This window comes from Armigeres subalbatus, chromosome 2 (assembly GCF_024139115.2).
Source record: "Armigeres subalbatus isolate Guangzhou_Male chromosome 2, GZ_Asu_2, whole genome shotgun sequence".
Lineage (NCBI taxonomy): Eukaryota > Metazoa > Arthropoda > Insecta > Diptera > Culicidae > Armigeres > Armigeres subalbatus.
This window is the reverse complement of record NC_085140.1, coordinates 396847312-396860870: the sequence shown is the minus strand read 5'-3', so window position 1 is coordinate 396860870 and position 13559 is coordinate 396847312. Positions and strand designations below refer to the sequence as shown.

At 37.1% G+C, this 13559-nt stretch overlaps 1 protein-coding gene across 19 annotated transcripts in view; it reads left to right on the top strand.

Annotated features, from left to right (window-relative positions):
• LOC134213247 (protein phosphatase 1B) overlaps positions 1-6358 on the top strand; it is a 57528-nt gene extending 51170 nt beyond the window's left edge. For all 19 annotated transcript variants that reach the window (XM_062692063.1, XM_062692060.1, XM_062692056.1 and 16 more), the window contains one exon: positions 4873-6358. In XM_062692063.1, coding sequence (XP_062548047.1) covers positions 4873-4944 — 72 coding nt within the window. In that variant the 3' untranslated portion in view covers positions 4945-6358. The remainder of the gene's footprint in view (positions 1-4872) is intronic.
• The last annotated feature ends 7201 nt before the right edge of the window (positions 6359-13559 follow it).

Genomic DNA, 13559 nt, shown 5'->3' with positions numbered 1-13559 from the left:
GATGATTTTTCAACCATCTTGGGACGAGTGATTGTTGATTTCCAACATACGAAAGATAAAGATGGGTTGCTGTTTATATTACAAGCCATTTTGCTTGCGTTGAATAAAGGCAGCATGCAAACAAATAGAGGAAATCAAAACATCTTATTGAGCGTGGATTCTATCTAATTGGTTGCATGTAAGATACTACCACACTGACTGTGAGAGTGCGTTCTAGATTCCCCGAATAGCACGCTTACCAGGGATATGCTGATGAAAATACTATTATATGATTCATTTATTTTCCAAATATTTACCATAGTTGCAAGTGAAGATGTTCAGAAAAATGAAAACTGAATTAAAAACTGCAATGCAATTGCAAAAAGGCTACCTAGTATTTAATGCTAGTTGAATCCATGGCAGTTGTGTTGCTCTCGCAGTGCGATACTCTCAAAGACTTTTTTCACAACGTAAACAATGCTTTAGGTGGGGATGATGTATAACGCACTACTGAAGAAAGCTAATTATAAAACGTATCCTAGGCAATTATTTGCTTGGTATTCTGCATAAGCAGAAAGTGATTTTTCACGCTAGTCTAGTGCTTTTAATAGTTGAAGAAGTGCACGGATTTGGCACACTTTTTCAAAGAAGCAGTGGTAAATATCTCCCGACAAATCGACGTATTATCGTTGAAATATCGATTAATTTGCGTGATGAGCCAATGTTACATCCAGGGCCAACATTACCGCCGGTTACCCTATTCACTCTTTTGCATTATTCCGGACAAGCAGGTACTTAAAAAAAGGGTCATTTACTCTTTCGCATTAGCAAATGCGTGCTTTAAAAGGAGCAGGCAATCCCTATTTCGTATTGAGACCCGCGTATACTGCCGTCATACGCATATTTGTCCCATGTTTGCTGGGATTTCCTATGTACATGAGACAATTATGCGTAGAACGGCAGTATAGGATACGTTTGGCAGTTTTCCTATGGGAAATGTGTCAAACGCAACGTATCGGGATTTTATTCTGAGCAAGCGCGTGTTTTAAAAGGTGTCTATTACTCTCCCACGTTATTCCGGGCAGGCGGGGCCTTCTTTAGCCGTGAAGTAAGATGCGCGACTACAAGGCAAAATCATGCTGAAGGTGGGTTAAATTCCCGTTCTGGTCTAAGAAAATTTCGTGTCGGGTTGACTTCTCTGGGCATAACGGTATCATCGTGTTAGTCTCATGATATACGAATGCAAAAAAGGTAACGTGGCTTAGAAACCTTACTGTTAATAACTGTGGAAGAGCTTATTGAACACTAAACAGCGATGTAGCAATTTTCCAGTGAGGTGATGTAATGCCAATGAGAAGAAGAACAAGAAATTACGTTTCAGGGTAGTGACCTTTCGGGATACTGGCGTTCGGGATAGTGACATTCGGGTTAGTGTCATAGAACCGTTTCAACTACCCAAACTCTGAGTTGAACCAGAAGAACTACACAAACTCTAGTGTGTAATATGCCCTGAGACATTTGCCAACTTTGCTTTGTAGTAAGCCAACAAAGCATGTATTCATCAAATTTTAATCCAGATCTCATCCCACAACTGGGATATTACAGCCTCGCAGCATAGTAGGTATTGATTAAGCATTGATTTTTTCGCGAACAGCTTCGAATACTTGTTAAATATAAAGAGTAAGTACTGACAACCCGAGCAAAGCTTGAGATCAAATCGATAACTTGTTTTGATATTGTGGAATCGCTGATTTTGATTACTTAGATTGATATTCAAAATCTACAGCAGAAACATCTTACTGTGACATCAAATTAAAAACTATTTCTAATGTCGATGATAGCAAATTAAAGATTGATTTCGATGTTGGTTTTTGATAACGAAATAAATAAACAGCTTGATATTAAATCACATGTTTTAGAATTCAGCAGCAAACTGAAATTAAAATAGGTAAGTAATCAATCGCGAAGACCAAAATTTGAAAACAAATTTTGATTTCAATTTGATGTCGATATCAAAATATATTTTCTATTTGTCCTTATTATGATGTCAGACTTTGCTCGGAAGTGGCATTAGATGGGATAGTAGGGGTGATCGGGGCAATATGGGCCACCTAAGGAAATCGTTCCGAAAAGCGCCGAAAAACTCAAAAAAACATCGTTTAAATGTAGTTGACTTATACTAGAGAATGTTACCTTTCATATTACGTCGATGAATGACGAAAAATGCATTTGGAAATTGTTGGAATGCACTTTTGAAAATGTATTGATTTCAATGTGTGTTCCCGACTATACGGGGCAGTATGAGCCACCATTTGGGGCAGTATGGGCCACCCATCCAAAACCTTTATTTAGGCGAAAAAAGTATCGTAATATGGAAGATTATGATATTCCTACAATAGTTGTGAGTATTCTATACCAAATAAAATTAAAAAACCGCACAACAGCGGACTGAACCGATTTGTCACTCTTCACCGTTTGAACAGCCACATTTCAATTGGTCAATGGTCATTTTTTCTGTTTCAATCGCAGTAATGCGCTGTTGTAATTTTTCCGTAATGAATCTTACATATATGATAGTATTCTTGTATTTGACTACTGAAATTTGAACTTGTTCGCATTTTAAGGCCTGATATCTTGCTCTGTGCAGGTATGTTCATATTGCCCCATAGAGACCGGTTTTGGGAAAAAAAAAGTTTTATGATAAATTCAGATTTGTATCAATTCAAACATGTGTACACAATATTCAATTTTAATATATCTTTTGATTGTGGTGTATTTTTGACCTGTATTTTAATCAGTTTTGTGTCAAAACCTTATTTATAAACTTCAAATCTTATAATAATTTTGCCTATGCAGCGAAAATTTACATTTTCAAGTATATTTTCATGTTTGGATTGAATTTTAATGCGGTTTTCACGTTGATGCATATGTGGAGCATCCTGTTAAAGATCATTTAACTTTTACATGATAAAACTAGTCAATAAGCTCAAAATGAGGGTGGCTCATATTGCCCCGTATGTTCATATTGCCCCTACTACCGGGGTGATCGGGGCAATATGGGCCACCTAAGGAAATCGTTCCGAAAAGCGCCGAAAAACTCAAAAAAACATCGTTTAAATGTAGTTGACTTATACTAGAGAATGTTACCTTTCATATTACGTCGATGAATGACGAAAAATGCATTTGGAAATTGTTGGAATGCACTTTTGAAAATGTATTGATTTCAATGTGTGTTCCCGACTATACGGGGCAGTATGAGCCACCATTTGGGGCAGTATGGGCCACCCATCCAAAACCTTTATTTAGGCGAAAAAAGTATCGTAATATGGAAGATTATGATATTCCTACAATAGTTGTGAGTATTCTATACCAAATAAAATTAAAAAACCGCACAACAGCGGACTGAACCGATTTGTCACTCTTCACCGTTTGAACAGCCACATTTCAATTGGTCAATGGTCATTTTTTCTGTTTCAATCGCAGTAATGCGCTGTTGTAATTTTTCCGTAATGAATCTTACATATATGATAGTATTCTTGTATTTGACTACTGAAATTTGAACTTGTTCGCATTTTAAGGCCTGATATCTTGCTCTGTGCAGGAATGTTCATATTGCCCCATAGAGATCGGTTTTGAGAAAAAAAAGTTTTATGATAAATTCATATTTGTATCATGTGTGCACAATACTCAATTATAATAGATCTTTGGATTATGGTGTATTTTTGACCTGTATTTTAATCAGTTTTGTGTCAAAACCTTATTTATAAACTTCAAATCTTATAATAATTTTGCCTATGCAGCGAAAATTTACATTTTCAAGTATATTTTCATGTTTGGATTGAATTTTAATGCGGTTTTCACGTTGATGCATATGTGGAGCATCCTGTTAAAGATCATTTAACTTTTACATGATAAAACTAGTCAATAAGCTCAAAATGAGGGTGGCTCATATTGCCCCGTATGTTCATATTGCCCCTACTACCCCTATATGACAGAATTCGGCGAGCAGCTCTCTATTTTTGTCTCTATTTCCCCGAGTCCATGGCGTCAAATCATGCGATCATAGCTCGAGCGGCCGAATTCAATTTGTGTAAAAGTCGCCCATAGACATAACTGTTTGGAATTCTAACTTCAACGGCATTAAATTGGCTTCCCTTTTACGCATAGTTGTACCTTGTTAAATTTGATAAAAACAAACGATGAAAGTACATATAACGCTAAAGAAACCTGGAAGCATAAAATATATCCCATCTATTGATTTGGAAAAGTGTTCTGAGTTCTAAGATGGAGAGAAATTACTCGAGTTTTTTTTTTCCTCAAAGACACCATCATAAAATCATGCGTTAAAGTTCAGTTTAGTGAGTAGCCATTCTGAAATAGCTTCATGCTAAGGTGATCTATGAAATTTCTAGTCATAAAATGGTTTTTAAGCCTTTACTAAAGGGAATATTTTTTTAGTTCTTCGCTTCATATCATAAATTTGCTTCAAAAAGTAAAGAAAGGAAAAAAATCTCACTTATCATCAATTCCTTTGAAAAATAATCCAATTACGGTGGTCGCCGGTGCGGATGATGCATTTTTCTTAGTTTTATACTACAACAGTTGTTTAAAAAAACATTATCCTCATCGGAAAATGAGCGAGAACGAAGCGTTTTATCATAGCTTATCGGTAGTACTGCTTCTCCGATTCTATTTTTGTCACACGTGTATCAGGTTGCGCTAAGCTTGTTATCGCAGCTTGTTTCCAAAAAAAAATAATAGAGTCTATTTGTGTGGCTGGTTTTGAAAGCTTTTCCAACATATTGCCTATCGATATCCAACATGAAAGTGATTAGTGCAGTAGGTCTTTCTGATAGTAGCTCTCAACAACATCTCGTCGTTCATTTATTGCAGATTGGACCAGAAAATCATCCATCGGCCGATGCAGTGTCGCTGATTCCAGAGTTATACGAGGAAGAAGATTAAAACGCTGTCTGTAATTGAACCGTTCCATTTATGACTTCAACACTTAACTACCTATACTCTAAAAATGAACAAGCAGCCAAAAACCGCCAATATTTCTACATATTCATTATTGTCAGCAGAAATTTGCAAATAAAGACGGAATATAGCTACAGCCTGAAACATTTAGCTTGTTCATATGAGAAATTTCAAATGCAGAAACAAAAATATAAAAGTAACAAAACACGATTAAAGGTATTTTGAAATTAAGCTGATTGAGAAAACACCGCAACAGCAGAACATTTTTTGAAAATACAACAATTTACATTTTTTTTGTGTAAAGGGATATTAAATTTTAAGGACTTAACATCCACCCACATCCTTTCTACACGTTAGCTGTTCAGGAATTAAATTAGAAAGGAAGAGTATGATTAGCATGGTGAGATTGACAAAAATACATGAGAGAACTAAAGAAAAAAATATCAGTAAAGAAAATAAAATCAAACGGAAGAATTAGTTAAAACAAGCGAAGATGCGGTGTTTTGATCTTCTATTAAAAAAAACAGAATCGAAAAAGGAAACTGATATTTGATACCCGCCTACCGTCTAGCCATCTAAACACACCATATTCCGTTTATGTCCGCGATACGCAAACGTATCTCATTTGTGCGGCCTCTAACTCTCAGGTAATATTACCTGAACGTTCCAACGAAGTTAATTTCCTGGTTCGTCACGAGCGGATTGCTTTATAAGTATCTGCTCGGAGGAACGAATAGAGAGAGAATCGTAGAATTAGGTATTTTCCCTTCGATATTTTTTCGATGCTTTTGTTGTTAGGTTTAATTCAGAGTAAAGTTACGTAATAGTTTATACCTCGATTTACCTACTTAATGTAAACGTTCGCGCGGAGTAATGGTGGAATTAAGCATACAAAAGAACAGAAAACCATACAAGAAATAATATGTAGCTAAATGAGATTTGAATGCCTGATATTTGCTTGGGAATAAACCATTATATCGTCTGCATACACTCCATACATATTATATAGACTAATTTGTTCTACGGAAAAAACGTATATAAATTATAAATATCTATGCAAAACTGCAGAGAAAATTATCGGAAATCGTTTAATTTTAGTGAGGAGATCACTTTTACAATTTTGCGAACACTAAAAGCAGCTGAGGTGCGTAGGCAGAGTGTTGTGAATCGTTCATCATTGTCTTGGTACTCACAATGAAGAACAAAAAAAAAATAGATGGAAAGAATAAGCCACACGAAATATATATAGAATGTGTGTGCGATATTCCTCATTGATAAACACAGCCCATTTCCAATATCGAGAAACCAACAATATGTAAGAATCTGGTATTTATTATTGAAAAGCAAACACTTGTAAATGGACAATTTGAACAAAAATAGAGTTGGTGTTTTATTATTACACTGCGTTGATTCATTCTGTGATGACAGCCGACAAACGTATAGGGTAGGACGGAGCAAGACGAGCACCCTAAAGGCTACCTTACACATCGGGAACCGAATTTTGGTCCACGTGCGTTTTAAATGGGGCGGGGATTTTGATTTTCCGTGCCCAAATCCCAAAAACATCGCATATGTTAAAATCCATGGGGAAAATCCGTGGACCAAATTCCCAAGGTGTGAGGCTACCTAAAGGATGATCCTTAATACCATCAAAATCACATCAAAAACCCTGATTAATCCACCTAGCGGTGTTGGTGCCTTTCTCGTGCGAAAAAATCTAAAAAATATGAATTTGTGCTTTTTAGCGTGTGTTGGGCATAGAAAATAGTATTTTGGCCATAACTTCTGATCCCATAGTCCTGGCCAATTTTCAATAGCAAACAATGGGACAGGATTCTCAGTCGAATGGAACCTGTTGTGATTCGGCCAATGCTTAGTTCCAAAAAGTGTGCCTACAAAATTTTGTACACATACACACACACACATTCCCCAGAAGTAGTCGCAGCATCCCGTGGTCCCGGGGGGATCGAGGCAAGGAGGATAAGGGACCCGGAATCATCCGGGAGGCACATTTTTAGCAGGTCGGGAGGAGCCCAGCCCTGTTTGCCTTTAAGGTGTCTGTCGCGCAAATTTTTGATGGCCTTTAACCCTTGTAAAAAAAAAACACACACACACACACATACACACACAAACAGACATCATCTCTATAAATATATATAACACTATGGGTCTCTGAGCCTTCTATCAAAAGCTTGTTTTTGGAGTGATCATGTAGCCTTTACGTATAGGGTAAACTGGGGTAATATGCACCCCCGGGGCAAAACGACCTTTTAGTATATTTAGCGGTGTTCCAGAGACATTTCCAAAAATCTTTACTACTAGACTGGTAGTTGCGAGATGCGAACTACATGCCCTGTAGTAAATACTCTCGAAAAACTGCCGAAAATGTACTCAAAAATGCCAAAGGGTCGTTTTTCCCCGGGGATGCATATTACCCCAGTTTCCCCTACTTAGTATACGAGAAAGGCAAAACAGAAATCAGTTTAAAATTGTAGATAGTGCAAAAGTTTGAAATTCCTAGTTCCGCAATATTAGGTAGGGGAACTGTTCCGTTTTCCATCTCACTGTACATATATTCATCTCATCGCAAAACAGAGAAATACAGCACCAATTTTGTCGTTTCTTGTTGCTAACATTCGTGCTCACTGCTGAAAAAATCACAAAAATAAATAACAAATCAAATACCTTTTCATTGCTTTGTTTTTGATGGGATGGAAATGGGAGCTATGAGATGAAGTGCCGAACCGTTCCCCTATGTCCAAATTTCGTTTCCGCCTCTATGTGAAGTTCGGCCGACCCAGCCACGTTTTCGCTCTAGAATTCCATCTGTTATCGGCATCTGGTGACACCGACGATGAAGCTCGTTGTTTGAGATCTAAATATGATAGTGACAATATGGGCCACCTAAGGAAATCGTTCCAAAAAGCACCGAAAGGCTCAAAAAATCGTTATTCAACGACAATTCGAACGGTTCCTATGGCGAGATCACCCGGAACTAAAGCCTTCGACGTTCGTGATGGGTGTAGCGATCTTTGGACCTACACAGCAAGTGTTGTCCAATATGTCAAAAATCTCAATGCACGAGAGTTCGTGAACATGTACCCAAAGGCAACGGATGCAATTATTCGTCATCATTATGTCGACGACTATCTTGACAGCTTTGGCTCGATGGAGGAAGCCATCCTGGTCGGGCGACAAGTCAAAGAGATCCATACCTTTCATGAGTAAAACCCATTGCAAAAATCCATGTGGGTGGGCACATGAATCGAATGGTCTTTTTTACTTGAGTGATGCAAGAGGAGGGTTCGAAATATGCAATTTTCTGTGAAATAAGTGTGAGATCGCAAATAGTATCGGATCTCAATCAACGTCTATGGATAGGCTGGTTCAAACAGGAATGGACGAGTATTCCCAATCTGTTCTGGGAATGAAATGGATACCAGCTAGTGATTCTTTTACCTTTTCATTTGAGGCACGAGATAATCTACAGAACGTTTTATCCGATGCCCACATTCCAACAAAACGGCAAGTGCTTCGGGTCGACATGAGTCTCTTCGACCCGCTATGCCTGATCACGTTCTTAATCCACGGAAGGATCCTTATGCAAGATTTATGGGCATCTAGCATCGAATGGAACGACAACATCAGTGAAGATCTCAATGGACGATGGAAAATGTGGTGCGGACATCTTCATTAATTAAACCGTATCCCTCGCTGCTATTTTGCTGGCGGTGAATCAGTAACATACTGTACGCTACATGTTACTTGCGTAACGCGGTAACAAGAAAAACGACTTATATTTTCCGAATTCGTAGCGACCTTTTTTATTCGTGCGAAGTTTGGCCGTTTTAAATTCCTGCATGGTATACATAGATAAGTTTAAGGCATGTTTTTGCCTTTCTCGTACAACAAAGTTGTACCAGAAAGGCTTTCATTTCACTCCCAAAACGTACTTTTATAGAGCGCTTGTAGACCCATAGTATTATATACCATTCGATTCAGCTCGACAAACTGAGCAAATGTCTGTCTGTCCGTGTGTGTGTCCGTGTGTGTGTGTGTGCGTATGTGTGTGCACATTGAAACATTAGCCAATTTTTCTAGTACTAAACCTGAATGGATTTTGCTACAACAAGTTGCATTCGATGGGGAATGTTTTCTTCTTGTTCACTATTGAGTTTCATAATGATGGCACTTCTCAAAAAATAGTAAATATTCAAAGAGTTATGAGACATCATTATTTCGTAACAAATAAGCTATCGATTTTCTAGGTTATGTTCTCCCAAGACACAATTTATTCGAAACCGGCACACTGACAGCATAGAATACACAGCTTACACGGAAGAAAAACTTCACAAAGAAACATAGAAACCCATTAATGAGTTAAAAATTACCTATTTTATGAGTTCATGTATACACTGAAAATTCTCGTTTATTTTTCAAAATGACCTAAGAAACATATTTTCATGAATGAATTTTAATATTGCGATCAACAGACCAATATGATAGCTTTTGATTGCAGTACACAAATTAATTCATGAAAAAGGTGACATATGTTCTTTTAAAAGTTAAGCGTCATTTCTGCCATTTCTTTCCCTATGGGCCGATGTGAGCAGTGAGAAGTGAAAAGTGAGACGTGAGAAGTGCGAAGTGAGGTGAAAAGTAAGAAGTAAGAAATGAAAATGAGAAATGAAAAATCACCAGATGATCCGAAATGAAAACAAAAATGTTTTCCAAATTTAATCTAGACTATCCTTTGAAAAGAGCTGAAATTTTTTGCTAATATTTTCAAATGGATATAATAGAAAAACGAAGCATCCCACAAAAAAATGTTGTATGGGTGACCATCGTAAAATCAGTCAAACTTTCTAGTGAAAATATCGGAAACAATCCAAATTGAGCCCTACACTGAAAAAAATCAGTTTAAAAATTTTAAAGTCGATTTGCGAAAAACGACCTTTTTATTTAAATGAAATTTTGTCTCAAGATAGGTGATTATGTTCCCTACCAACCGTCCATACATCGCCAGCTGGGCACTCTTAAGGAAAAAAGTTTTTCTAACAAAAACTTTTCTTGTCGGAATTATTTTCAGTGTATTTTCATCTGAAATTAAACCAATGAAAGCCATCGTTATAGAACCCCAAGCAAATCTATTTTATGATACATTGTCTAATTTAGTCACTAAATATAGTTTGTTTTAAATTAAGAGTAATATTAAGAAGGGTTTATATCTTCAAAAAAATATTATATTTTATTATTAGCTTCTTTAGTTGCGACTAGCCACCCTATAACCAGAGACCGGCGGAGTGAAAAACTGTCGAAATGGCAACGTATGAAAATGCATGAAATCATGACAATGATACTGGCAGCACTTGAACTTTTTGCTTGCTTCTTATGGAAGCAAAAAGTAAACAAGTCGAAATGGAACCACTTTTGACGGTTCGATTGGAACCAAGATGGCGTCTTCGCCGATCTCTTATTCTAGTATTTCTAGTTGCGACCAGTTACGACCAAAACATTGTACTCTGCCTGACTGTACATGAATACTTAATATGAGTATATTATGTACAGTATACCCCCGCTGATCCGACAAATGTATGGCCGGACTACCGGGGTTGCTCTCGTTAATCCGACTGTCAAATCCATACAAATGAATCAAAACAAAATCACAGCACAAATTTGAAAACTAACAGCATAATGTGTTTAAATGGGTGTTGATACTTTTTAATCCGGAAAATTCCGAATTAGCGAGATCCGGACTAACGAGTCGTCGGATTAGCGAGGTCCGGATAAGCGGGGGGACACTGTATACATATGTTAAATCCACCCCTTAAAGACACTGAAAAAATCAATTCCGTCAAGAAAAAGTTTTTGTTAGAAAATTTTTTTTTTTCCCTTCAAAGTGCCCAGCTTGCGATGTATGGACGGTTGGTAGGGATCTTAATCACCTATCTTGAGACAAAATTTCGTCCAAATCGAAAAGGGCGTTTTTTGCAAATCGACTTTTAATTTTTTAAATCGATTTTTTAGTGTAGGGTTCAATTTTGAGTTTTTCAAAAGTTTTATTAGAAAGTTTGACTGATTTTGCGATAGTCACCCATACAAAACTTTTTTGTAGGAAGGGTCGTTTTTCGATTATATCCATTTGAAAAAATCGGTAAAACAAGTTTGACCCTTTTCAAAAGATAGTCTGAATCAAATTTGAAAAAACTAAGTATGCACTTTTCTTTTAACTGCACTTCTTAAATATTGACCAATAAATTTACAAAAAGTCAACTTAAACAATCAGAACACTTGCAAGTGTTGCAAAAGTTCTATTTTGGCTTTACGCATTTTATTACATTTCCCGCGTAACTTTTCAAAAGGACCTAAGTAAATTTTTTCATGAATTCTCGCTTAACTTTTCAAAGGACGTAAGTAACATTTTTTCATGAATTAATTTGAATACTGCAATCAATAGCTTTCGTGTTGTTCTGTTGATTGCAGTACTCAAATTAATTCATGAAAAAATGTTACTTAGGTCCTTTTGATAAATTATGCGAGATCTATAGTACAGCAGAAAGTCCATTGCTGATAAACGTTCATTTCGAACAATACACCGCAGATTGCTGGTTAATTTTTTTTTTTGACATATACTCTGTCTCGCTCAAACCAACAGCGAATAATCTAGCGACTACTTTAACGAACTATTTAAGGAACAGCTACTTTAACCGACCGTGTCCATTTAGCAAGTACGGTGTTGAACATAATCTGGAGATTAAAATAACACTTTAATAAAGTTTAAAAAAAACTTAGCAAGTAGCCGCACAATATTGAGTAAAACAAATTAAGGTGTAGCATTTCTGCATGCGGTGAATGAATTTCGCACCGTGTATATAACTGACAGCATGAATGTTTGTGTTGCTTCTTTCGTGCTTTATTGATGATGCTAACCTCTCATGCAAAGTTTTCCAAAGCTTCAAATGTGGAACACGAAAACTAATGGACGACCACACACGCGCTAGAGACCCGAAGCCGATGACTTCATCCGCTCGCATCAACACAGCTGTAAAAGTTTCATCGTTGGAAATAAAAATCGCATACCTACGTACATGCTTTCTCGTGCGCTCGTTACGTTTGCTGCCATTTTGTTTCATGCTTTGGAAGGAAAGAAGAGGCGTGCAGTTAGCCACTGCTTTTTGGTTTGGGTGGTTTGGTTGGTTTGGGTGGAATGATGATGTAGTTTGGGCATATGGGTGATTTCATACACCTCCTTATTTCCATATTATGCGGCTTTTTCATTTATATTTATGTGAATTGTTGGTTTCATTTTCACAAATGTACTTGTACAATTATTACACAAAGGGATGCAAAATCAATGTATGACATACAACTAGTATTATTGAACTTTAATATTACATTGGTGAAAAACACTACGTGGAAATCAGGAAAGTTGGAAACATATCGAATTTTTATCCATATGTATTTTTCAAAACGCGCCGTTGCGCTATTCATTGTATTTACTATCGCTAATCATTGTACTATCGCACGATCGCATATTTGTAACATATGCATTTTTCCTTTCTCGTACAACAAAGTTGTACCGAAAGGCTATATGATTGCTTGAGCTTGAGCTTGAGCTTGATTGACTGCTCGTAGTTGCTACTCCATTATGACCAGATCAGCTGTTCTTGCGCAGGGAACCATCAGATGTATGCTTGGGACTAGCACCCATCTTCAATGTACAAGTATTGGTGATCTCATTTGTTAGGTCATACTGGCGCCTGCCACGTCAGAATGCAAGTCAATGTAGGGAATGGGGAGGAAATGATGATGCAATCACTCGCCCACTACAAGCCGAATATACCTCTGCACTTGCCACGAGTTCATGCGGAATTTGTTGGAATTTTTGGGTAAGGTTCGAGAGGCAGAGGTCCGTCTTGGTTAACGAGCTGCCAATGTGATAGATAGGAGAAAGCAACTGATGGGAATTTCTAATTGGATGTAGGAAACGAGCTCTATAAGTTCATTTCCAATTCTAGCAGATGACTGTTAGAATAGTCAAGTTGAAGGTATAGGAATAGTAATGGAAACGGTTTGAAGTTAATTTCCAGTTCTAGCGATTGTTAGAACATGAGAAATATAGAGAAAGATACAAAGTGAGAGCAAAATGGAACGGACCTGGGATTGAACCCACGTCCTCCTGCGTATGAGGCAGAAGCAGTAGCCATATGACTACCAAGCCCGCTTGAAAGGGTTAATGGTTGCTAAAAAAAAAAAAAAAACTTGATAGAAGGCCCGGAGACCCATAGTGTTATATACCGATCGACTCAGCTCGACAAACTGAGGTGACGTCTGTTTTTTGTGTATGTGTACAAATTTTGTAGGCACACTTTTTAGAACTTAGAATTATCCGATTTACTCGCAACAAGTTGCATTCGACGGGAAATTGTTTGCTATTGGAAATGGGCCCGATCATTGCTTTTCGGAATTATTGAAAAATCATTGTTTTTCCCCAAAGGTCCCCTTGAAAATTCAAAGAACAATTTTTTGAATGGTGGCAAGGCAAAAATATTAAAAATGATCGAAAAATGTGATCTATTCCCCCAAAGAGCTTTTTTGAC